Source organism: Lagopus leucura, unplaced genomic scaffold (genome assembly GCF_019238085.1).
Source record: "Lagopus leucura isolate 7727_CA_CO unplaced genomic scaffold, USGS_WTPT01 Super-Scaffold_760, whole genome shotgun sequence".
Classification (NCBI taxonomy): Eukaryota; Metazoa; Chordata; class Aves; order Galliformes; family Phasianidae; genus Lagopus; species Lagopus leucura.
The window spans coordinates 5,166,168-5,192,770 of NW_024962257.1; the positions used below are offsets into that span (position 1 = coordinate 5,166,168).

The window sequence follows — 26,603 nt, forward strand, 5'->3', positions numbered from 1 at the left end:
AATGCCTGCTGTGCTTGGGAGCTGCATCCACAGCAATCAGCATAGCTCCTTCCCAGCCTGTGAAGCAGTGAGGGAGGACTGCAGCACATGATGGAGAGGTGCAAGGCAGCAGCCCACTCGCTGCGAGACCCCCCTCAGACCAGCAGAAATGCAATAAATGGACCCAGGAGGGCCTTGAAGATGCAGCTTGGTGTTAAGCATTTTTAGTCAGTGAGCACTGCTCCCTCCTCTTTTGTCTGGGGATCAGAATGCTGTTGGAGCTCTGATTTTGCTCTGGTGCAGAGGGAACTCAAGAAAACACAATCCCACTAATCTCTCTGCAGGACATGACCTTTGCTGAGTGATGGAACGCCCAGAAGGTCCTCTGGAAGCAAAGGCAATCAGTGGGATGCTCTGCACTGGGGAACACCATCAATTCTCAGAGGCTTGCAGCCTGCAAGCTGTGGGCAAAATTCCCAGAGGAAGGGAATTCCTGATCCCAGGGCTGTGCATCTCCAGCACTGCTCCAGCTGTTGGGCCCTTGCATGGGATGACTCTGGCAGAACCTGGGCTGCGCTGTCAGGTAACAAACTCTCCCCTCTGCCAGCAGAAAGCCACAGCCCCAATGCAGCTGCATTTACAAAGTCACAGTTATCACCTGTCCCTGGGAGATGCCTTCACAATGATCCTCCTTTGGGGTCCCACAGCTTTCAGACGGCTCCATGAAAGGGACTTCTTTGAGGATTATTCCTTCATATCACTCACTGCCTGTCTTGAGCAGGGATAACCTGCTTGGTGGTCTTCAAGAGCTTATTGTGAACCCAGAAGTTGCCTAGGAATACTGTGAGATGCTTGCCACTAGGCGGTGCTTTGACAGTCACATGAAGGAGGAAAATGGGCCAAGCCTGAAGCAAATTAATTCTGGGTGATCACTGCAAGTTTCCTGATGGCAGTGGATGTGCTCCCCACTGCTGCATGCACAGCTCCACAGCAGTGCTTCTCCTCTTCCAGGCCCATTTGTGCTGAATGACTGCAGCCCACTGATTTAGGATATCCAAGAGGGGGGATGAGTGAGGCAGGAGGCAGAGAGATGTTTACTAACGAGCCTGCTCTGTCTTGCTGCTCAGCAGTGACAGAGTGCCAGGGCTGATGACATGCAGCAGCATGGCATGCTGTGCTGTCTTGCAAATGGGATGGCGCAGGCAGAAGTGGGGCAGCTGCTCCTCTGCTTCCCAGTGTCTAATGAGGCTCCTCTGGCGGTCTGGGGCTGATGGTACAGACCACCCCACTCTGAGGCTCCTAACAGGATCTGCTCACCCAGTGCCAAGCCAAAGTCAACCCCAGCATTGAAGGAAGAAGCCTGAAAGCATAGAGTGCAGGAAGCCGCCTGCTGTCAGCACACAGCTCAAAACTCAGCCCTCACTGTGCCTGGCTCAGCTCCCCTTGGACACCCAAGGCTGACTGCATGTGCTCGTGCACAGGCCTGCAGCATGGCGTATCCATGCAGGATCCTTACATGATGGGAGCTGGGTGCCACTCTGTGGGGCTACAGCTGTTCTAGGGAACAGTGACCTCCCCAGAGCATCCCCCGACACCACAGCTCTGGTGCTTGCTGAAAGCCTCACAGATTAACATGCTGATCTGCTCATGCCTTGCTGGTTCCTCAATACTATACCAGAAACAAGGTCTTATAGACACAGTAAGGTAACCAAAGCGGTCCAGTTCTCTCCACAAAGCAAGAAAAGACTCTGCCAGCTTCCAGCTCTCAATGCACTGCTTGAAGACAGACGGCTGACACATCACATAGCACAGCACATAGAATGATAAAATCACTGAGGTTGGAAAAGACTTCCCAGATCCCCACTGTGCCCACTGACCACATCCCTCAGTGCCACATCTCCACGGTTTTAGAGCACCTCCAGGCACAGTGAGCCCACCATTCTCCAGCCAGCAGTGCCACAGCATCACCACTACTTTGGAGAAGAAACTGTTCCTAATATCCAACCTAAGCCTCTCCTGGCACAATGTAAGGCCATTACCTCTCATCCTATCGCTAGCTACTGGGAGGAGAGGCTGACCGCCATCCCCCTGCCCAGCTCTCCTGCACATGCAAAGGCAGAACTAAGAAGGATTGAGGATGGGACGAGCGCTGCGGCCGCCAAGCGACAGGTGGGGGACATCTCAGACAGCCCTGCCAGCTGCACAGCACCAAAGCACAACGCCACAACGCAGAACAACAGCACGGAGCCATTCACCTCAGCCTCGCGGCCTCGGGGGTGGTGGGAAGGTGTCAGGACATGGTGGGAAACAGAGCAGAAGGACGGGATTTCCATCATGGGAGTCTCAGCCCCCTCCAGCGTGTCTGGGATGGCTACAGACACGTTCTCACAGCTCAGCGCCTCCTTCAAATTAGGGAGATAAAAAGCATCAGTAGCAGAGCAAGGCCGTCCCAGTGCTCCAACACGTCTGCCCCACGGTGTTTTGCCCTACTTGCTCAGAGCAGGAAGGAAGAGAAAAGGAAATGTGGGCTGCACAAGTGGCAGGACGTGGCAGGGCACCTTTTGACACCTCCCTGTGAGCCTGTGTGAAGGGACGTGCACTGTCTTTCCCTGCTGAGAAAGGCAACGCAGGTGTTGGTTGTGTGTTTTCCTGCAGGAATCTCTATTAGCAACTACATTTATGTAGTGAATTCCCCATTGCTATGTAACTAAGTTCCTTCTTACTCGACTTAATAGAGTCTGATGGATTTTACAAAAATCTAATTTAATGTAATTTAATCTCACATCCCCCATTGATTTTGCAGCAGATTTATTTGCGATCATGGTGACAAAGCAATTCTGTTTTCACTCTTAATCATACGCTGCTGACATTGGATGAGACAATCATCTCACAGCCCCTCCTTTATTCCTCCTGACTTCTGATTGCCTCATTTTTCCAGAGAGCTAGAAGAACTGGGGGGCAGATATTATCTGGGAGATCAGCCCCAAAGCTTCAGCTTCTTGGTGGGGACATGACAGCACTCAGGGTCCAAGCTGGCCATGCCTTAGGCAGAGCAAGAGCTTCAATTTGCTTGAGGCTTCATCTGGAAATACCAGAATGGCACTAGAAAGAACCTGAGCAGCATTTCTGTGTCTGTGTGAAGGGAATTTCTGCCATCCCTCTCACACGTATCAGAGCCAGAGCATCAGGACTTTATGAGATTACTCCTTGGTGCTGCTGCTTGAGCTGAAACAACAAGGACCTGGAGGAACAGGACAGGGACGTGGGACACTGTGCTTCTAAACTAAAAAAATCTCCTTTCAACTCTCCCTTAGAACAACATCCAGGACAGTGTTAGCCCTGGAGAACGTCACAAGTTGCCTTCCACCTTGGGGAAACCTCCCGAGATGGCTCGAGGTGCGGGGTGCAGACTCCACCTCTGCCATAAGGCAAACTGCCTTTCTCCCATGCTGCCAGGGCTCTGTGTCACTGGGACCAGACTGCCCAATAGCAGGTATCAGGAACTGGCAGGAACCATGCCCTCCCTATCTGAGCACAAGAAGAGCAGACACCTCAAGCAAACCATTACCAGGGCTTGGTGCTTCGCCTGCACTGCTGGCTCGGACTTCATGGCCTCCTGGCTTCTGCAGGGTGCTCTGCTCTCCAGGGCCACTGCACCTCCCCTGCTGCCACTGGTGGCTGACGTGCTTGCTCCTCGGGACATCTCCAGCTCGATCTCAGCATCCATCTCAGCATCCTCCTTGGCCTCCTTGTTGCTCTCCTCCAAGTGCTTCATCAGCACAGCCACCACCACGTTGACCAGGACGAACTGTGCGATGAGGACGAAGGTGACGAAGTAGACAGGAGAAATAACAGGCAGGTAGCTGAGGCAGTGCTTGTCTTCCCGAGTGCATTCCCGGAGAGTGTCCTGCAACAGAGGGAACAGGGGAGGGATTCGTAAACTCTGGGGCTCCAAATTACAGAGAGAATAGTTTAATGTCAAAAATGATCAAAGGTAATTTTCAACCTTCATATACTGTAACATATCCCAGGCACAAAGGCTTGTGGGTACAACCCAAACAAACGGAAGAAAATATAGACTTCATCTACAAAGAGGAGGATGGTGTTATTTCCCAAGAGATCCGGACATGGAGTCTGTGGCTACTTCTCTGAGCCACAACAACTGGCACAATTTGGTTGTGGATGCCCCATCCCTGGAGGCATTCAAGGCCAGGCTGGATGTGGCTCTGGGCAGCCTGGTCTGGTGGCTGGCGACCCTGCACATAGCAGGGGGTTGGAACTGGATGAGCACTGTGGTCCTTTTCAACCCGGGCCACTCTACGATTCAGTTTTCCTAAAGAATACTACATATGTTAAGAATATGAAGTTTCAGGCTGAGCAAGACGTGGGTAATATTACGCTTTGAAAACACACTTGACTTTTAAGGAAACTGCTTTTGTTTTCAGACAAGAGGGGCCTACATTTGCCAGAAAACTGCAGCTCCATATCTGTAAAAAAGAAGGAGGAGAGATTGCACACACCTTCATGATACCGTTCCAGTTGTCCCCCGTGGACACCCTGAAGAGGGTGAGGAAGGCCATCCCAAAGTTGGTGAACGTCGCGTGCCGGCTCAGCCCTTCGCAAGGATTCTCTTCACTGCAGTCTGCAGGAGGATGAGGGGGGAGCACATCAGTGAAGGGCTGTTTGCCAACGCTCATTCAGAGCTGCCCCCTGTGCCCCTTTTGCTGGGTGTCTATACAGACACTGCCCCTCACAATCTGCTTTGTCTGTTATTCTGCTGATTACATTTTCCACCTTGATTATTTGTGCAGTGCCTACCTGTGGTAAGGTTTATTTCTATGCAATAAAATCAACTAATTTTACTTTTTTTTTCTTTTTCCCCGACAGATAATATACTAATGAATGCAAATTGAACACACAAAATATCCCTCTTTCCATAAAACATGAGCTCATTACGTTTTCCTGATGAAAGGCAGCAATGGTTCTTGCATGGGAGTTTTGCCATTAGGCATTTTAGGGCTTGCCTTGTCCCTGCCATGTGCTGGGCTACCTGGGGGCTGGCACTGGCAAGGCTGTGCCTGAAAACACAGAAAGGATTCAGCTCAGCAGAAGGTGCCTCTGCATACAAGACTCTTTTCCCCTTTGTGGCTGAATAAATACATATCCATATATCCAGACAAGTAATATAAAATGCACAGTATTTCATTTGAGGTGGACACAGAACCTGTGGAGACTGAAAAATAATTTGTCTTGGGTTGAAAGAAATATTCTGCTTTCAGGCATCTGTAATCTGAGCACAGGGCTGAACTCATAAAGGGGATTAATGACAGCCATAAAATCACCACGGAGGATGGGCCCTACTGATGCTATCTGGGATGTAAGCATTGGGAGGGCAGACACGTCTGCTTTGCACTACACGTTTACAGGCACTCCCTGCCTTGCCCTGCTTGCCCAGCTCAGCCAGGTTTATGGGTAATATAGGTTGCCTCTGCCTGACTTCGGAGAGGTGGACACGAGCACCTTGAGCTGGAGGAAGAAATGACGCTGGACCTGCAGGAACCAGTGGATGCTTCCTGATTTACGCAGACAGAAGAAAGTGATGCTGAGAAGAACAATGGATGGACAAACTTGGGCAGCTGGAAGAGCAATGTCAGCCAAGTGCACAAACTAATGGAGTGTGGTGGAAGCTGCAAGGAAGGACGTGTTTATGGTGGCGCTACTCCAACACGAATCTGACTGCCATCAGGCTCAGCAGACTCGTGTGCTGTCTGAAGTAGCAAACTTCCATCTTTGTGAGCACATCCACGCTAGACACTTCTATTTAAACACTAAATAGCTCCTCTACAGCCACGGGTGGTGTGGGACAAACCTCTCGTGTGTGTGTGCGCATTGGACAGGTTCTGTATTACATCTTCATGTGTCACCCGTGACCCTGAGATCAAGAGAAAAGCTTTAATCTTCAGACAGAGAGCTGTGAAGACCCAAGAATAAGGGGAAGAAAGGAAGCAGCTAGGTATCAAATAAATATCAACCGGATGAAATAAATTGTGGCAGGCACATTACTCACCTAGCTTGCCAAACAATTCCACTCCCAGGGCAGCATAGATAAAAAACAGGAGCATAAAAAGTAGGCCAAGGTTCCCTACCTACACAAGGAGAAAGCAGAAGAAGGGTCAGGCAAGTTGAGGTCACAGATTCAATTGCTCCATCACATTTTAAATACAAGCAACAGAAGGACACCGGTGGCCAGGGGCATTTCATCTCCTGGCTTCCAGCACCCTGCTGCCCTTCCACAATTCTGCTGTGACAGACACAGAGGAGGCGGGGGAAGGAGCTCCTGTGTGCAAAGCAGCCCCTGGGCCGGTGCCTCTATCCCACTTCCACTTACCTGGGATGCTGTGCTCAGCCATAACCTGGCCAGCCCACAGCTGCAGCCCCAGTGGCACTTAGCACTGCGTTTCAGACAGGGGTAGCTTAAGGGACGCTGCTAGTTTAAGTGACTGTGTGCTCTGCTTTGAGTTTTAAGGGCCTTTCCCTTCTGCTTGCCAGGTTTGCAATTCTGAGCATGAAGGCTGAAGGTTTCAGATATGTTCTGAGCCACAGGAGGACTCGCCTGGTTTTCAACAGTTCTGCTGCTCTGGAGGACTTTTGGAAAAGGAACACGTGTTCCAGTAGGATGTATATCCTCCCAGCCTTGCCAGAGACATTTTTCTCAGCAACAACTACCAGACTTTGAGCTTTCAGAGTCTCAGAAGAAAAGCCTTATTCCATACACCAACACTGGGATGCAGCCTCTTGCAGTCTGAACGCTGCGTGGTGTGCTGCTATCAGGTATCAGCAGGCATTTGCAAAGAGGCCAAAGGGGATGGTAACAGAAGTGCAACGATGCTGAAGTGAACCCAGAGGTTACTGATAATAACAGCATTACATTGATCCACCCCAGAGTCTAAGCCTTTAAATCACCTCAGAGTGCAGATTATTGGTGACTCAGGGGAGAGTAACCTGACCAGCTAACTGCCTGCATTTTACCTGCCACTAACTGGCCACGTTTACCTTTCCTGCCCTTTTAAACGCCTGTGTCTATCAGCTTGTGATGGAGGCAGAGCGATTGCTCCCCCATTAGATGTGTGTCATGAGCCTCATTTTATCTCTGAGTAACAGCTGGGTGGTGATTTGGGTACCCAAGAAATTCACCATCTCCAAGGTATCTGCCACTTAACTCTTCAGTTTCAGAGAGTTTTCTTCTCTGAGGTGTTGCTGGATATTCCTACCATGCTGCTTAATGGCATCAGAAAAGTTATCAGGATAATAATGATAACCCAAATTAACACAGCTATCACTGATGGGTGGGTGTTTCTTGTTTGGTTTTGTCTGTTTGTTTCTATTAAAGAAATGGGAGCAGTCCAATCACCCAGTGGAGACTGTAATTGCAATAAAGCCTAAGCAGGCTCCTACGCATAGAGCTTTGCAATTCTACTAACACTGTTACCACACTCCGGGGAATAATAGAGATAATGCAGTGATGTGGATGGCTGCTCTGGATTATTTCACTGCATGGATTTCTTTGCCTTCTGGAATAATGCTTTCTAGCTCAAGTCTGCGGGTCCGCTGACAGTCTGTAAGACATGGGGAGGCAGTCTGCAAAATGACTGCAAATCAGAAAACATAGGAAAGGAGGCACATGCATCCTGCCAGGGAGGCAAATGAGCAAATAATAACAAACAACTTTTGTTTGTTATAAACAAGTTATCTAGGTTGAATGTAAATGAAAGACTGATGCTGCAGCACTGCAGAAGAGGAGCTTGGATTTTTTTTTTTTTTCAAAGCAACCTATAAACTGAAAATTTTACTGCTGTTTTAATGCTTTAGAAGTCAGCCTGCAAACTTCTGGCATTGATGAAATTCCAAAGAATTCAGAATAACATCAAAGTTATTACCAGGTTATCACTCAACACCATTATCCAGCTGCCAACATACAAAGCACGGCACCTTGTAGGCAGAAATGCTGATAACTGGTTGTTTTGAACTGAGCTGACATTTGCTCATAAACAATGTGCACAGTGAGAATTTGTAGAGGACTCTGTATTTAAGATTGTGACTACATTACTGAACCAACACGTCTCACAGCTAGCTCAGAGAGCACTCACGAGCTGCTGTGCAGGCTCACGACATCACAATAAATCTGAGAAGTGTTTGAAGATGTATCTGCCCTGGGCTGAGAGCAGTCAAAGGGGCAGTTTCAAAGCTTGGCTGATGCACAGGATCTCTTGGAAAGGGATTGAAATCTGACAGCAATGTGGAAATATGACTACATGGGAGACAGCAGCAAGTGAAAGACCCTAAGATGGCTGACGGCATCATCTTTACTGCTAAACTCTATCCCACCCTGTATCTAGACAACTTGAGGTCACAGCTCCTGACTTGGACAGGGTACCAGCAGCTCAGCAGCCTTTGAACACCTGATGCTCAAGAGAAAGCAGCTGAGCAAAATGGATTACCTCTTTTTCTTTTACCACTTGGTCTATTTGTGCAGCTTCTGGCTTTCTACTGAATCAGTAGAAGCCAATGCCAGATTTAATAGTTTGTCTCTCCCAACGTGTGGCCTTCTGGTCTGCATCTCTCAGTAAGGGAAAGGAGGGTCCTCGTCAGCCCATGGCCTTCACCAAGGCATGAGCACAGAGAAAGACCCCAGGCATGTTCCTAAGACGAGCTGAGGTGGAAGCAGTGAGGTCAGCCAGCAGCTGCTGAGCAGCTAAGACAGCAGGCTGAACGTGAGCCTATGACCTTGTGTGAGTCATTCTCCTCCTGTAACCCAACATACCCATTTCTAATACCCCTGTGAGTAGGTAATTAATGTCTCTAAAGCACTTTGAGAGCCACTGAGGCCAGACAAGAAAAATGCTATGCGTATGTATGCATAGCATACATGTATCTGCAAGGAGCAGGAGGGGGCAGAAGCACGTCCAGGCACTTTTCCCAGCATCCAAAGGCTGGGATGCCTGTGCTGGAATCTCCATCAAGAACAGAGATCCAACTCTGGTCAGAAACCTCAGCTTTGGCAGCCAGTCACCCGGGCAGGCTCTGAAAAGTGGTTCTGCTCTAGCAGCTCTTAACAGGACAGCCCATGCTGTGTTTATCCATCAAGCTCCCCCAGACTGGTGCCTTTGGCTGGGCAGAGAAAACTACAAATAACCCCAGCCTCTGTCAGCCAGGGGCTATCCATCATTTGTTGTGGCTCCAGTGCTGGGGGGAGGCTGGGGCCTGGAAGAAGTGAAGCAGAGATGAAGAACGTCTTGGAGATGTTGTTGGTGTCCTTAAGTACCTCAGAGAAACCACAGGAGAAGACGGAGCCACTGGTAAATATTTGTGATTCCTCCTGGACCTTCACTCCCTGGCACTCTGGCTGCTATCTGCTGCTGGCTAAAGTGCGTGTGCCTGGGGCAGGGGATGCTGCGGGCAGAGAGGCAGAGCTCTCCATCCCATCCATGCAGAGGAGCAGGGAGGCCCTGTGCAAGGAGCTCCCTCCCTTCAATACAGCGCATTCCGGCTGGATCTGTGGTCTACCATTGCAAAAGTCCTGGAATAACCCTGCTTAGCAGTGAGGAAAGCAACTCTACCCTCCACGCTTCCAGCAAAACCCTTCTCCCACCACTCCTGCAAGGCCTGGGAAGGCTGTCTCTGCTTTAGCTCTTGCAGACACCTCTGCCATTAGCTTTCTGCCTCTCCCTAAGTGACTGTGGAACCACTGTATGTCCCGTCAGAACCCAACCTCTGACCTATGCCAGTAAAAAGCCATCATCTGCAAGCACAGGGCTGCAGAGAAACTACACCAAGCTCTGTTAGTTTGATATGCAAGTGCTGCGCCTCCCAAGTGACACAAAGTGATGCTGGGCTGCAGGAGGTGTGAGACGCACTCCTCTGGACACAGGCCAGTCTCGCTGTCAATGGGATATAACAGATGAGAACTGAGCTCTTCCGTTTCTCAGTTTCCCTCTGTATTAGATCACACTGCTACCAGTAAGGCCAGTTCCCCTGTGGATTGCTGTGCCTCTGGTCCTAATCTGAATATTGCACAGGCAGTGGCGTTCACTCCTTGTGGGAAGTCCCTGGGGATGCTGAGATGCCAAGTGCTACGGGCAAGTCACTGTGCTCACTGTTAATGCACTGATACCAGGCACTTGGGCACCACCACTCCTCTGCTGCACTGCCAGCCCTGTGATCCTGCCCAAATCCCTCAAGCACCCGCTGGTCTCTGCTCTCCCTGCTCTGTATGAGGCACTGATGAAATATTTGTCTTCTGGTGTCCCACTCCTGCAGTGGCTGGTTGAGACACACTGAGGTTCTTCTCGTGCCGCTTCCTGCTCTGACATCAATTATTTCTGCATCATTGGCCCACACCTTGGCATTTCAGTTGGCCACGCAGGCAATGCACACAGGGATGCCTGTCAAGAGCAATTTCTCATAAAATTAAGCCTGTGCCAATCCTTTCCAAGGACGTGAGTCTCATCTTCCTTCCAGCGCTCTTCAATGAGAGCAATAGGCTTGGAAGCAAGAAAACATAGGCTAATTTGTGCATTAAACCCAAGAGAAAATGGATGTATTTGCCTGGAAAAGAGAGGCCATTTGTGTGAATTCCAGGAGTAGTGGAAAAGGGCCAGTCAGACAAGCTTGAGGCTGTGATCATCTGAGTGGTGCAAATACAGGGCCACCAGCTGAATAGAATGAGCTCCCCTCACTGCGTACCCACCGAGCCCCACAGTGACCAGTGCTACCAGCCAGCAGAGCAGTGGTTTCCTTGTTTAGTGATTTCTGCTTCTTTTCTCTATGGATATCTCTCAGGCTGCTCTGCAAGGCTTTCCAGTGTGTAGCATGACACATACCTACCTACCCATCTTTCAGAACCAGACTCAACTGAAACGCCTGCTGCTAAGACATTTCTATTCTTGCTTCACAGTCATTGTGTTTCCAGCTCCTGGCAAAAGCAGGCTGTTGTGCATGTCCCATAAGTGCCATTAGTCAATGCCAAAAAACATATTCAAGAGCTACAGATAAGCACAGAAACTGCAGCACTAAGAAGAGCTGAACTCCTGGACAGAAACAAACTATAGGCTGTCCTTCAGGGGACGGATAGGACGAGGAGTTCTTCACTTTTTTTCTTGGCACAGACTGTACATGGGGGGAGTTCCAAGCTTTGAAGACAAGGAGGAGGTATGCTGGACAGTCCTGCATTTAATTAATGTGCTGTCCACAGACCAAGCGGAAAAAAAGAAAAAAGAAGGAAAAAGAGCCCAGATTGTCTAAAGAGATGGGCTGGATCTCAATCCTCGTCACAGCGGTGAAAATCAGTCACTGCAGCAGAATTAGAGTGGTGCAGATGAGCATAAGAAAAAAGAAAACAAAGCTATGCAGACCGCCTTGGAAAATAAGTCCTTGTAGCTGTTCAGTTGTGCCTTGTAATTCCATGACTGCCTCATTTGCTTCAGGATTAAAAACCCTGCGTTACTTGCTTGAAGTGAAATCATGACATCAAAAAGCTCACGGATAAACTGACACCCTTTGCTCCCTTTGTGTCTGCTGCTAATCCTGCAAACAAGATTTGACAGGAAAAATCCACATTTTCCTCTTGTTGGCACTGTAGAGCCAGGCTGGCAAACTGGGCTGGATTCCACTTTGTGCTGTCAGGAGCAGTGGTGGCAGCTCAGCACTGGCTGCAGGTTACTGGCAACTGATACTAGGAATGCTGTGCAGACTGAGCTGGGCTGCTCGGTATGGGGACCACTCACACAATAAGCATCTTAACTCAGCCAAATGCAAAGCTAATGAGTCTGAGGGTCAAGGGCCGACCATGCTGCAGAAAGAGTGAATTGTACATTGTGGGGCCGGGGATGTGAAAGAGACTGAAAGATTACTGTTGAATAGGAGTCATACGGTGCAGACATTGCGTACAAAACCAATGCAGCCACCAGCCATATAAGCAAGTAAATAGCCAGCTGAAGCTTGAGTGGTGTAATTCATTACATAATCTTAATGGGGCCAGAGCTCAGAGTAAAAAACGTGAAATGGGTCTTGAAAACATGCTTCATACTGAGAGAACAAGGAGTTCAATGCTCTTCTGTTCGTGAGAGTGCAAGAGATTTCTCTCTTGCTACCTCCAAAAAGAAGTTCTTGAAGATAAAAGCAAAGTAACATGCAATGAAAAAAGCAAACATGCCTAATTCAGATTGAAGACACCAGATTTTTTTTTAGCAGAAAGAGCACACACCTATTGGAAGAATGCATTTCACCAACAGTGGATGGCCGATGCCTCATCGCTTCCCATCCTTAAACAAGATAGGGTGGCTTTTAAGACACACAGAAGTCCAGCTGGGAGCTCAGGCTCCCTGTGTTATGCTGGGAGTTGGCCTCTGTGGTCACAAGGAAGTTTTCAATCTGTGAACAGCACTGAACTGGCTGAGTCGGGTCTTGCAATGTCTGAGTGGTGATGTCAGTGCTGGTTGTGCTAACCCAGCTTTGTTTTTAGCTGTTTGGTTTAAAACACTGCATCTAGTTCAAGTTTCCACCAATGCAGCAGATTTTAACAATTTGTGCCTTACAGTCCATGACAGGCTTCTGTTATTCTCTAAAAGAGTGCACCACAGGTCAGAGCTGAGGCTGACAGTGCCTTTCTAGGTGACCCTGGCCCCATTACTAGCTTAACCTCTCAGTTAACCAGCTGTGAAATTGGAAAATGGATTCCTGTTCGAAAAGGAGATGCTGTCCTAAGACTGTGTTGGGGGGGGTTAAAAGAACCAGGACAGCACAAGCAGAGATGGCCTGCAGCAGGGACGTGATGACTGATTCAAACTACCCCAAACGCTTTCTGGGGCTAAGAGGGAATGGAGATGGTGGACAAAGATGGTGCCATTTTGAGATCTTTCCCTGACTGCTCTTTCTGTATCTCTTGCCTCTGTTTTTTTTGCTCTCCTCTATTTCATTTCTTTTCAGTCTCCTGGTGAAGGAGAGGGGCTATGTACAGGAGTAGACAACAGCTTACTAGAACAGGAGGATGCATCAGGGCAGGAAGTCCTTCTGCACTAGAAACAGAAGCTCAAGGTCAGTCTGTATTCCAAGAGAAGAGACTCAGCCTGTTTTATGACATCCACAAATTTGGATCAAAATGGCCACGTCCCCCAGGTCTGAGGATAGTTGGTTCTCTAGGATTCACTCAGGCTCTCTCCGCTGCTGAATCAAACCGAATAAGAAGCTGATGAAAGTCAACCAAAAGAAAAAGAAAAAAATGAGAACTGGAATGGTAATATCTTATGTTTGTAAGCCCATAAAAGGGCATTCTACAAACACCAGATGAAGAATTTTCCCCTGAATGAATAAACACGAAATCAATTTTTCTTGCCACTTATGTACATTCAGTGAGGATCTTCCAGCTGTGGTTTTCAGGCTGCTAAAATCACTGGAGTAGGAACTCTTCCCCTGCCTTTGAAATGAAAACTGTAGCTTTATGAAAAGTGACCACTGTAGAAAAGGTCTCTAAAAACCTCCCTGCTCATCTGAAGGATTTCACTGATGAGCAAAGTGACATTTTTATCGGCACCAGATCTGCTTAGAATATCCCTGGGGATTTCCCTGTAGAAGAGGCTTCAGTTTGAATGTTAGCTGCAAGAACACCCAGAGGAAACAAAAAGTCTGGCCTGCAGCCACCCTATTGTTTGGGGGAAAGAAAAGAATGAAGGAGAGAAAATACACTCTGTAATCACAATGCTTTCAAAAGAAAAATAATAGACACAAACCAAAAGCTTTCTTGAAATGCCAAAACAGGGGTCAAGTTGGTAAATTCCATGCTTCAGCCCGAGCCAAGATGGAGCTTTCCTTCACTGAAAAGGAGATCCGAATACCAAATGGCAAATGTCCCACATTAGAAACATCTTCATGATAGTGATGAAAAGTAGATGGGCCTTTCCAAGAAAAAGAAATTCCCCTTGTTTCCTAGCTCCTTTTAACAGATCCTGCACATAGCAACTAGCTCAAAGAGGTTTATTTGGGTAATTACACACACTAGTCCTATTAATTCCCTGCTTGATCCTTGAGGTCCTGAGACCCCTTAATGGCACTCGTTTCTGGACAAAGCACAGCACAGTTTCCTTTCTGATCTCAGAGCATCTTCATACCATCTTGTTCAGGAGTCAATAAATCCACAAGAATCCAGAGTCCCTTCCCCACCTCCAGTGCTGCCTGCTATATATTCCTACATGAAATAGGAATGTGTAGGCTGCTGAACTCTAAAGACAGGAAGATCAGGAATTTGAACACCAAACCCACAAATCAGCAGAACACAAAATACTGTAAGATTTTAAATACAAACGAGCCCTAAACTTCTTGGATTTCTTCTGATGCACTCCAAATTTTTGGGGGGGAGGAGTACAAGTCAGCAAAACTTCCTTCTTTCTCCCCCCTTCTTCCCCCCAAATAAATTGATCCTTAAAAAAGTAGTCCCAGGAACTGAACACTTGAATGATCCTGTCAAGTGCCATTAAGATTGGCAGAATCTTTGTTCTTGCAGCACATGAGAGTTCAGTGATTTGAGACCTCACTTCAGGCTTTTAACACTCAGAAATTCGTCTCCCACTTGGCTTTAAAGTCTGCAGCTCCTCTGTCAATACATGTCAATAAATGTGGCTGTTGCTGCCTTCCAAAGAAACCTGCTGAGCTGGAAGCTAACTCGTTCCAGAGCTTTCACCAATAGCTTTCTTTGTCTGTTCTGGTCTTTCCTGAACATCTCAGTGAATTCTGTGTCTTAGAAGAGCTCTGCCTACAGCAACACGCTATTAACTCTTTTTCCACCATCCTGTTTCTCCCATTTAACACAGACTATGTAGACAAGGCAAAAGTCCTCTATCAAGGTGCTGGTGGCAGTGGAAAAAGCTGAACGTCCTTCCCAGCTGGTTTCCAGTGCCCACCAAGTCCCATGGCACAGAGCCATCCCCAGGCCCAAAAGGCACAGTCTGTCAGCAGGAACAAACCAGGCATGGATGAAGTCTGGGAGCTTACCTGGGGAAGAGCTTGTACCACTGTGTCCAGGAGAGCTCGCATTCCGGTGGCCATTTTAAGCAGTTTCAGCACTACAATGAGAACCAAATCCTGTTAAGCAGAGCTGGGAAACATCTCAAGAACCCAGCAAGGAAATCTAGCTTCAGACCTCGTAAATGAGGGGTCCCATCTCTCTTGCTTTCATATCACAGAGATGGTGAGCTCACTGCATCCTGGCAGGGCCCACCGAAAATCCAAACATCCCTACTACATCCCACAACAACTAACATTAGTGACACTAGTGAAACAAATCCAACATCACAAAACTCCAGCATGCCCTAGCAAGAAAATGGGAGACCAAAGGGGAGACACTTTGCTGGGGAGAAAGCATCATCTCAAACTTCGATCCTCCACCACTGGTGATTCTCTCTCAGTTTCTGATCTTGTCTGGTATTGGCACAGAAAGACAGAGAGCCCAGGTCTGAATCAGAGACCAATCTGAGACACCTCTTGAAAAACCCACAAAACCCCACCCGGCTTGTTTCTGAATCGACGTTCTGCAGGCTTATCTCCTAACTGTCTTCAAACTGAAACTGAAACAGCAGGACTAGAAGAACAAATGGCCAAACCGTTTCCTGGAGTGTCTGGAGGGATGGCTGAAGACCTACGGAGCAGGCCGTACCTCTTGCTATTCTCAGCACCCGCATGATGCGTATTATTGTGGGATTGATGGGCAGTGCAGCATTCATCTCAATTTCCTCCAGCGTGATTCCCACAATTGATAAGAGAACTATGGCCAAATCCAGCTGATTCCATCTAATAGACAAAGAGAGGAAGGACAATAAGAAAAAATTATTAATTGCATGTTGACAGCCATCCAAAAACAGAGAATTAACTTCTAAAATCAATCACAAGCAAATTCCAAAGGTCTCTCTGCTGTTGTACCTTCTATGCCCGTGATCTTCTATGTGGTATAAAACCAACTCACTGAAGCTGGCACACAGCCCTGAGCAACAAGCTGCTGTTGGCTGGGATCCCATACTGGGAAGTGCTACTGCCAATGCTGGGGCTCCTATTGCCCCTTGGTATCCAGTCGCAGGGACAAGATATTAGGCTAGATGTATCTTCAATGTGATGTAGCACAGCTGCTACCATGTTGTGTCGCCTGCTCCTTCAACTAAATTACTCCACTTGAGTATCTTTACTGATTTACAGCCTAACAATTGCTGAGGACCTTCCACACCAGTACTGCAATACAGTGAGATGTGAGACTGAGTGTCTTTCCAATGCAATTTCCCTCTTAAGCAACGTTGCTCATAGCAGCTTCCACCACCCAGGCACGGTAAATGAACCAAACCCACTGGTTTTGTGGAAAAGTGTCTGATCTCACCCTGCTCCCCAGCAAGTTGCCAGACCATAATGTGCTCTCACACACAATTGCTTCTGGCTGAATGGTAGAATATGATCTGAATGTCTCTGAAGCTAGGATCTGAAGGCAGTGGGGCTGAACACAACTGTCTTTACCTTTGCCAAGGGCTTCTCTAAAGCCAGCAGCCTACCAATGGAATGGGTGGGTCCAGCAGCAGAACAGACTTGCCTGTAGAACTGTGTGAGAGCATGCTGCCAAAACTACTCTTCTGAGGACTACATTAATGCCAATAGGTTTTTTGACCGCTAGGCTGGGCTGGTCAGGTCTGACAGAGCAGATAATGACAGAAGGAGGGGGTCTAGAATTTTGTAGGATTTCCTGAATTCCCTCAGCAAAGCAGTCCCAGCTGCTTTTAGGATTTTTAGTTCCCATGCTATGAAGTTTGCACCCATGGAGAGGCAGCCCTTTGCTCTCCCTTGCGCACAGCATGCGGTACTACTGTAGTGATGCTACATTTATTCAGCAGCTAGCTTTGAAACTGGGTCACTACAGCTCTGTCCCAATTACAAAGAAGTTTAAAATACTCTCACCTGTCCTTAAAGAACCTTCGAAAACCAAATGCCACCAACTTCAGGACTGCCTCGAACACAAAAACTATGGTGAACACGTAGTTACAGTACTTCAGGGCTTCATCCAGAGACTGCAAAGAGAGGCAACAGTTAAATCAATCTGCCCTTTCCTCAATCCAGTGCGCAGGGACTGGCAGACACAAGGGTAGGAAAGCACAGAGATGTAAGAACTAGTGATGTAACAGACTGCAGAACTCTGGTACAAAATTGCCCTAAATTACACAGCAAAACACAGTATTAGACACCGATGCAGACCAAACCTTCACAAGCACTAATATTAGATGTGCTAAGAACAGTAAGAGCCATCAGTCCTCCAACTTCACTACATAAATTGCTCAGGGTCCGGGGCAGAGAGAAAACTGCATCACTTTCCCACTAAAAAAGTTTACTTTTTCTGAGCGGCTTTAATGGATGGTTTCATTCCTGCATGGCAATCCTTAGGACAATGGCTTTGATTAAAGCACTCAGGAAAAATATATAATATTGGAGATGGATTAAGTCTTGCCTTCTTGAAAAATGTTACATCTCTAAAGCTGGGCAAATATATCCATATTTGGTGCAATGTTCACTCTCTATAGAGCTGCTCTCGGAAGTCAGGAATCCACAGTGTTTATACTTCAAGATGATGAGTGTTTATAATGGATTTGATTGGAATTAGAGGCCAACAATAGCAAAAGAATCTTGCTTGGATCTTAAAATAGATAGCTGCAGAGTAAAACAGCTCTTTGGTTGAGTAAGGATTTGGAGAGAGGAGGGAGGAAAGGGGAATTTAGTTAAATGAAGTACAGGTCTCTTACAATAAAAAATAACAACAATGAACTTCAAAACAGACACAGTTGGAAATAAAATGCATCAGAGGAGGAGAAAAAGGCTTTTATGCTCTGTTGACAGAGGAAGCCTCAAACCACAGGAAAGCTGTTCTCCTCACACCGGTGTGATGGCTGTGCTTTGCTGACTCTAAATGCTGATTTTTTGGGAACAGGAGCTGAAAGTTTTTCAGATGTTAGAAATCCTCAGTGCACCACTCACCCTCCCTGCGTCTGTTCCTAAAATGGAATAGCTAAGTTAAAAGAATGTGGTGCTATTTTCTATCTCATATAAAGCTCACTGCCTAAGCCCGAATTCTTGGACCATTTGTGATGGTTTGCCTTCAGGTTTACACCACGCTGTTAAACGTGAATGTAAAACAAGTATAAATACGATCTCATCTGGATAAATAACATTTACACGTGAAACAGAGACTGTTATGTAAAGGAACGATGGAGGCAGAACAGCATTCAGGCTGCTGGCGTAAAACACACACATTACCCTGTGGCTTGGTGCCCCCTGGCTTAGCTCCCAGGAGACATTTGCAGGTTACCTGGCAGAATGTGCAACAGCAAAAAAGCAAACACTAAGCCCACAGCTCCATGAACAATAATGCAATGCAAGGTTCATATATGCTGCAAATGTACAGGCTATGTGATTTATACCAGAAGTTTGGAAAAAAGGACTTGAGGATTTGTGAAGAAAAAAAACAAGAAAGGCTATACTTAGAATTGGTTTATTTCAAACTCATTGAAAAACGCATTGCCCTGCGTGCATTAGCTTCGTTGTTATATCCATTAACAGAACGTTCTAAAACCCTGGACTAAAACACAGAACTGTTTTACAGTCTGAGAGTCAGTCAGAGCTGGGATAAGGAGAGAAAACATTTGGACCAGTGTTTTCTTAGCAAAAGCAAAGTTTTGAGCCCACGTGTCTGCGTTTCACATGTTGACAGATGGCTCTTACCTTTGGCTGGTTGTAGTGCTCCATCGACATAGTGATGACGTTGACTCCAATGATGAAGGTGATGAAGAGGTCGAGATAGTGGCTGGTGCAGAGGGTGTGAATGTATTTCCGTGCTGGAGAATAGTCAGCGTAGTAAGGCCTGCGCTGGGCTTCTGCAGGAAAAGACAAGGAAAGGCAACGCAATGAGCACAGGCCCTGCTGCTCGCTTGGCAGCTCTCACAACCACACCTTGCACACACACAGTGCAGGCAAAGTCCTTGGGAGAACTGATCGGAGCACCTGATGGAAGGCAAAGCACCTCTACTCAGCAGTGAGGTCTTCAAGAACCACAGTGGGGCTCTCAGGCTGAGCCAAAGTCCATGGGTCTGCTTAAAGGACCCCCACAGCACTGACAGCCAGGTCCTCTTCTCCCCAAGGTTCCCTGTTCGTATTGCTCTGCCTCAAGCTAGGGGACAACCTTCATGTGATGAGACTCTGTCACAAACCAGGAACGGTGGCAAGCAGGATGGAAATGAGAACCAAAAAGCTCCAAATCCAGCAAAGCTCCAACTCCAGTTTAGAAAAAAGGCCCAGGGCAGGTCTTGTTGCTCGGGACTCCAACACATCTCAACCAGTTGTTGACATGTTACGTGTAAGTAAGAGAAAAGCATAACCTGAGCTCAACATCTGCATGAGAAAGCTTCTGGTGCGTCACTGAGGTCCACAGAAAACACAGCGACGCCTGTGGCAAAGTGGAGCACATGCGTGAGGGTTACAGCACACAGGACAGCATCACCAGCAATGGAGCGGGGTGCTCAGCGCTTCTCTCTACAGAGACCATCAGGAAAAGCTCCTCTGCAAATATGACAAGGGCATGATTGCATCTAGAAAACGTTCAGGCTCTGACCGCATTAATTTTATCTCTCTGCCTCCGGTCATGGCTCCTTTCTTCTCTTTGAAATAGGGAAACTTCTGCACATGACCAATTTTGCAGGGCTGTCCCAAGGCGAGCGTTTGGACGCTGCCCCATGACTGAATTCTATTTACTGCATGCATCTCTTAAATTAGGCTGTGACCATGAGTTGGCTGAGGGCACTCAGATGGACTCTCTGAAGTTAAGAAACGTAAATATTCCAAGAGTGGACTCAAGGTCAAACTCAGCATTAGCGCAAGTTCTGCAAGTGGAAGAGACGTGTGAGGTCACACTGTGCCAGAGCAGGATTCTTCATAATAAAAAGGGCATTTTTGCAAATATTTCAGCAAATTCAGCTGTAAGTGTAGGAACAGTTGGGAAAAAGGGTGTCGCTTCACCTTAAAAACAGGGAGGGAAATGAAGTTGAAAGCACTCAGCGCCCTCGTGAAATACATAATCCATTCCTCTCATCGTGTTAATATCTTTCAGATGGAGTGACTCTTGAAATGCAGTTGGTTTTGATTTTTTTATTGGTAGTGCAACTAATGCCAGATTAGAGTCCAAAACCTTAAAATAAATGAGATAAAAGGAAACGGAATCTGCTGCTCTCTTTCAACTACTCTATTTTTTATGACAGTTGAAAGTGGAGTGGAGGCATTCTGAAAGCATTTCCTTCAGACTGAGGTCACACAGACTTATTTTTTTTCTGCTGAAGGGTGTGGGAATACAAGGTGAAAGAAAACACAACTGTTTTTGAATCCATTCTCATGCTGCTTTATGTGCCTAAGTCCTACTGGCCATCTTGGACTCTCTTTGCTATTGAGCTCAGCCAATCTGGTGTGTCTAAAAAGCAATAATAAAAATACAAAATATTACTAAAGTCTGTAAAATATGCTTTTGTGTGTATTCAGAATTTTGACACACTTGGCTTGTTGCTTTTTTTTTTCTCCCCCCCCCGTAAATGTCTTTTTGGAAAATTGAAAAAACAACTTCTGGGAAGAGCTGAACAGAGCTCAGAAGAACACTAGCAGTGGTGGGCAGTATCTGAATACCCTGCTACTCCTGGTCATCTGGTTGCCCACGATACTTGGGACAGGTTTAGCTTCAGCCAGGATGAGGGAGCCCTAGGGAATGCCTTTCAGGGTTAGTATGCTCTGCACCCCTGAAGCCAGATTAACGGATGAAAAAAACATCTCCTGGGGCGTACACATACAAAGACAATCTGTGATACAGTTGGCAATGCTTGGAAACACATGCAACAACATTGTCATACTCAGTGCAGCAACCCATGCAATGTCCATTAGAGGAGATACTGCTCATGCGAGGCTAATGGTAGTCAGCAGGGCAGTGCAGGAAGGGCTCTTGGTGATGCTGGTATTAGGCTGGGGCAATCCCATGATGGCAAAAGGTTTGCAGAGGGTGAAAGCAGAGAGAGATCAGTCAACGTAGCTACACTACAGCTCAGACCCTCCAGCAGTTTGGGTGGAAGTGTTCACTGCACACACTTGCAGCTACAGCCTGCTCAACCAGAGAGGTGGGCTCTGCAGAACCTGGACGGTGGGGACTTGGGCGCTGCAAACAGGGAACACTGAATGCATCATTAATTAGAGCAGGCAGAATGCAACCTGTGCCTGGCTGCTCCACAGAAACAGCTTCTGTGACCAGACTCCAGCCGGCCAACTGGCAGACAAACATCAAATGCAGACAAGCATCCCTGCAGCTGCAGCTGATGGTTTGAGTTGGTGGAAACATGGGAGGGGAACACCATCAAACACAGACAAAAGGAAAATCACAGTCCTGTCTTGCTTCCACTTCTGCATGTTGGCTAATGCTTGGAACTCACCTCTCTGACGAGTATTTAAACTTCTTTGCTTGCGATTCTGCTGACATAAAAATTAATGAAGCACTGTCTCTCAGCTAAAAACCATTTAGGTTGGCATTACAATTGCTTGCTAAAGCTCCTCCATTATTCTCCTCTGCATGAAACATTAGAAAGCCCTAATGGCTTTATAAGCATGCTTGGCACACAGTAGCTCTATACCTGCAGCTGCCTGGAAAAATAAGCAAGATGGTTTGATAATTCCCTAGTTGGAAATATTAAACGCTAAGATACGCAGTGCCTGAATTTTTAGTTACAGCTCAGATGTTTCTGCTGGATGCACGGCATTGAGATGGGCTAATTTAAATACCACTGTGTGCTGCCCATGATTGCTCATCCCTAGAGAGGAAGCAGTCAGTGCTCTGAAAGGTATCTATGTTGGGTCTTAAAAGAAAACCAGCTTCTTGCTTCTACAAAGCCCAGATGCTCGGCTCTGTGTTGGGAGATGCCACAATTGGAGTTTCCTGCCCCGTTTTTGGCACACAGTGTCCCCCAGACCTGCTTTCAGCCCTTGAAGCCCAGGGTACCGCCTGTGTCTGACCTGACCTCGCTCTGCTCAGCAGCTGCTGGCTTCACCAGATGCAGGTGGGTTGGGTTTGGCCCTGTGTGCTGAAGGCAGAGAAGATCAAACTGATCCATGTGACTTTAATCAAAGACTTCAATCTGGGGAGGCTGCTTTCAGTCGGTGTCTTCTGAGAACTTCATTAAAAGGCTGAGGAGCGGCAGGATGATTAAATTACCGCACACTTATTTAAGTGGTAGATAGAGCTGATGGAGGTAGGAACTGTGTCAGAAAAATATTCTAGTTTATCTTTGCAAAAAAAAAGTACTCCATGCAGTTCTATCTTTAAAAAACACATCAAATACATTTCTATGGCATATTTGACCCCTGCCCTCTTTTTTTCTTTTTTTGCCTTCATGTGAGCAGACTTAACTGGCAAACCCACTGCTTGCTGGAAAGCTGTTGCACCTATTTTGTACATGAGCAGCGTCTGCAGTGCATGGATTACAAAAGCACTCACCAAGAGGTGATGGGAGAGGAGAAAGGGACAGGAACTGATGAGTCCATGTCACCACAAGCACCCAGAAGGGCACTGTCAGGACACTGATGATAAGCAGAAGGGCAGCTCCCTCCTCTCAGTGCTGGCCATGCTCAGCTGAGTCCAAACCCTGGACCCAACCTGCACATCTTACAGTTCTTGCCTCAGATCTGCTCGGATGGGGCACTGACAAGCTGAGGTTTAAACCTTTTCCAGTCCTGAGCTGCAGCCTATTATGCCCAAATGCTGCATTCCTGCATGGAGGAACCTACAGGTGCCCAAAGATTTCCATACACAGAAACACACATAGGGTCGCCACACACAGAAGGCATCACAACAGAAAGGAGTAAGGACACAACGACAAGGTGGCACACAGATGGGCAACTCCAGATGGACGGAGGCTGCTGTTAACAGCCCTAGTGCTTCTTTCCCCTATTATCTCTTCAGGTAGGAACAGCAGCTGAAGGAAAAGCACGGCTAGGCTGCCCATCATGGCTTCCTGCTTCCTCTGCAGGACCACCAGTCTCCTGTGCACCATTCTGTCCCATGGGGACTGGGCTCTCTTCCACCCATCACTGTGCAGCGTCCCATGCCAGCACACGCACACCAACACTCCAGCAGACTCACGGCCACACGTCACCAACCACATCTCACATCTTTCTGAGACTGCTCCTTTTTCCTTTTTTTGAAATCAAATACAATCGCTTTCTAAATTACCCAGGAGGAGACAACTCCTCCCATTTAAATAAAAAACCCCAAACATTCAAATCTATACAACAAACCTCCAATACGTGTATCTGATATTTGATTTTGCCCCGTTAACAACACAAACTTGGATGCTGAGTTCTCCAGGCTGAACAGAAGCAGGTAGGAGATCTCAGAGCCAGATGATCAGACATAACCTCCCAGAAGCCCTGCACATGAACAAATGTTTAGACTCTTGTTTGCTCTATTGGACTTGATCCCCTTCCAGAAAGCTGTCCTCCTCCCCGTGCTCTCAATGAATTGTTACAGCCTATATCTCTGTAGTGCTTTGGTCTGCAGCACAAGGCATCTTCTTGACTCCATCCTATCTATATCTAGCTGGCTAAAGGACAGAGTAACTGTGTCCATCACTTTGACAAGGACTGGCTCTTTTCAGTGACTAGCAGTGAGCCACTGATGTACTTGTAATAAGATTTACTTACTAATGAGGGACAACAATTGGCTGTGGATAAGCTACACCACTTTACCTGTGCCTCAATCTATTTTCTCTAAGGATGCTTTATGTTCTTTGCATTGAAGTTATTTTTTTTGCATGTAACCTTTGAGTTTATCCGAGCATCTTCTTGAGTCAGCACTCTGAGGTAGAAGAACTGCACAAGCAGGAGGACTTTTCCTCCTCTCCTTCAGGAAGCCTGAAACAGATTGCTTTTATCATGCTTGAAATGCTGCCTTCAGGGCTTCCTCTTCTAACTCTAGCTGGAGCCCCAGACAAAGAACAAGATGGGAAAAGAGAAATGAAATTGCAGTTAAACTCTTCTAAATCTTCGAAGAGATTCAGAGGCTGTTTGTGACTGGCTAGTTTGACCGAGGTTTGATTTTAACCCACCTTCTTAACTCACAACTAGCTAACACAAAATGGGCTTGGCCTTCAGTCTGGTGCCAGGTCAGACTGTCATTAAGGCCCTGAGGGTGCAGAAATTAGTGCTGAGGTCTCCTGTGACTCTAATAAAGAGAAGCACAAGAACAGGAGCGGAGTTGCAAGGGATAGAGCTGCCTGCCTTCTGATTCAACTGTGTGGATGAACGGAGGAAATTGGCTAGGGATGGGGTTTCTGTCAGCAAAACCTCTGATTGCTGAGTCTTTACAGCCAGACAAAAGACTATTCAATCTAAATGCAATTTCCCTGCTTAGAATGAATACCTACGGGTTGATGTTTGGGAGACAACTAGCCATTTAATCACAACGAGATATTATATCCTTACAAGAAAATTCACACACAGCACAGTGCTAGGCAAAGAGACTTCTCTGGCAAGCAGGGCCAGAAGCACTCCAGCCTTATCCCTGATCACAGTGGCCAAGTCTCCTTGCTTACTCCTGCAAAATGCTTGCCAGCATCAAACACAGGCTATCTCTGTTTGCTCGAGCTGCCTGGGAAGTTACTGTGGCAGGTTTCCCGGGGTTTCCCTAGTAATACCCTCCAGGTGCTATAGGTTTATCCCTGGTGAAGCCTGCCAAGGAGAAGTGGAGGTGAGAATTAATACATGAGAAACCCTGGGAAGGTTTGAGTGACGAAAGGAGCACATACTCCAGTGTTTCTCTGGTCTGATCTGATCATTCCTACTGAATACACTAGAAACAGATTTCAGCTAAAGATTTTCTGTTGCACCTTAATGGTCCTGCATCTGGCCAATATTTGCACATATACTGTTTGCACGATAAACAGAGTGCCAGCATGTAGCACTGAAGGAATTCCCCCAGCCTGTGATGGGACAAGCATCTCTTGTAATGGACATCTTCCCAAGAAGGCTTTTCCGGACAGCCCCATCTGAGGGCTCTTGGTATGTTCATGCCCTCATGCATCACGGTTGTAGCATGCGGGCCATGCACTAGGACGCCAAAAAGCATCACAACTACTTGGGCTAAGAAAAGAACTGATAAATCAAACCATCACCATCATCATATGCAAGCGGCACATTAAGCCTCAGGGATACCCTCAGAACCGGCCTTCACATGCACAGCAAGCATTGCAGCTGTTTACTCACTGCATCCCTCAGTCACACCACGAGCTTCCGCTTGGTGCTTGGGAGCGTTAGGGACACCTTTGCCTTGCAGAGCTTGCCAGTTCCTGCTACAGGACTCTGCTTGGAGGAGAGTTTGCTCCCCAGCCAAGTAAACAGGTAATGCTTTACATCAGGCTTGTAGAGGACAATTCCAGGGTGTTGGCAACCTGAGACTTAAGGTACCGCCAACCAAGTAACGAAGCAAAACAGCCTCTTGGAATCCCATGGAAACAAAATCAAAGAGAAATGAAAAGTCTTGCTTTGGGAGCAGGCAGGGCTCAGAAAGATTTTGGTTTGTAACGCAGTCTACCGACCAGACAGGTACATCTCCTTACTCCTGCGCTTTTTCTCCAGGCGTCTCAGACGCTTCTCCTCCCGACGCCGGGCCTCCTCTGCCTCCTGGTGCTGCCGGCACTTGTGGAAGTTCTCCACCACCACCCCCACGAACATGTTGAGCACGAAGAAGCTGACGATGAGCAGGAAGGAGATGAAGTAGAGAAGCATCCAAGGGTTATGGTTCTGGATGGGCTGGTGAGGTGGAGAAGAAAAAAATGAGAGAGAGGAGAAGTGATGTGGATGAGATGTGTGCAAGTTGGCACATTTGGCCACGTAGCTAAAAGACAGCACTGTACAGCTGCGTGGGGAGGAGGAGAGTGCTGGGAGGACTTAGATTTTTCCTCTTATTCATTTTTTACTGACTGGAATTGCAATTTTTTTTTGGTAAAACCTGCCTTAGTCTCCATAACTTGGCTTATGGAAATTATTTATTTTGGCACTTACTTCACATAGCTTAAAATAAATCTCAGTGCATTTGTATCATCCCACCTGGGTGATTTTTTTTTCAGGCAAAGACAGGTTTCAGCTTATTTTTTTGAGATAATATTGTTAACATTTCTTTCTTGTTACGGAAGATTCTGAAGCAGAAGAAGACTGAATGCGAAGAGTTACAAGTAGTTACAATCATGTACTACTCACTGAAGACTCCTGACTACCCTTCACTGACGTCTCACATCACAGAATGCTTCTTTCACATCTCTGGTTGTCTCCCATCTCATGCATGTTTGCTCATATTCATCAGATCTTCCACAGAGCCACAGTGCAACAGCACACATGGGACAACTCAAGAACTATCGTTGTAATTAAAATCCCCATCAGTGCTTGGCTGTATACAAGAGGTCCAGCCACTATAATAGCAGAAACCCTCGGCAGCCTAACATGGACCTCAAGTAGGTCCCATAACTCTGCTCCTCCCTGGC

The 26,603-nt window shown here is 47.1% G+C and overlaps 1 protein-coding gene across 2 annotated transcripts in view; it reads right to left on the reverse strand.

The window, feature by feature from the left end:
- Window positions 1-26,603, reverse strand: part of CACNA1H (calcium voltage-gated channel subunit alpha1 H) — a 121,872-nt gene that overhangs the window by 6,010 nt on the left and 89,259 nt on the right. For both annotated transcript variants that reach the window (XM_042864868.1, XM_042864869.1), the window contains 8 exons: window positions 25,683-25,875; window positions 18,772-18,923; window positions 16,960-17,069; window positions 15,683-15,816; window positions 15,022-15,092; window positions 6,047-6,125; window positions 4,500-4,621; window positions 3,548-3,886 (listed from right to left, as the gene is read on the reverse strand). In XM_042864868.1, the coding sequence (XP_042720802.1) occupies window positions 3,548-3,886; window positions 4,500-4,621; window positions 6,047-6,125; window positions 15,022-15,092; window positions 15,683-15,816; window positions 16,960-17,069; window positions 18,772-18,923; window positions 25,683-25,875 (1,200 nt within the window). The remainder of the gene's footprint in view (window positions 1-3,547; window positions 3,887-4,499; window positions 4,622-6,046; window positions 6,126-15,021; window positions 15,093-15,682; window positions 15,817-16,959; window positions 17,070-18,771; window positions 18,924-25,682; window positions 25,876-26,603) is intronic.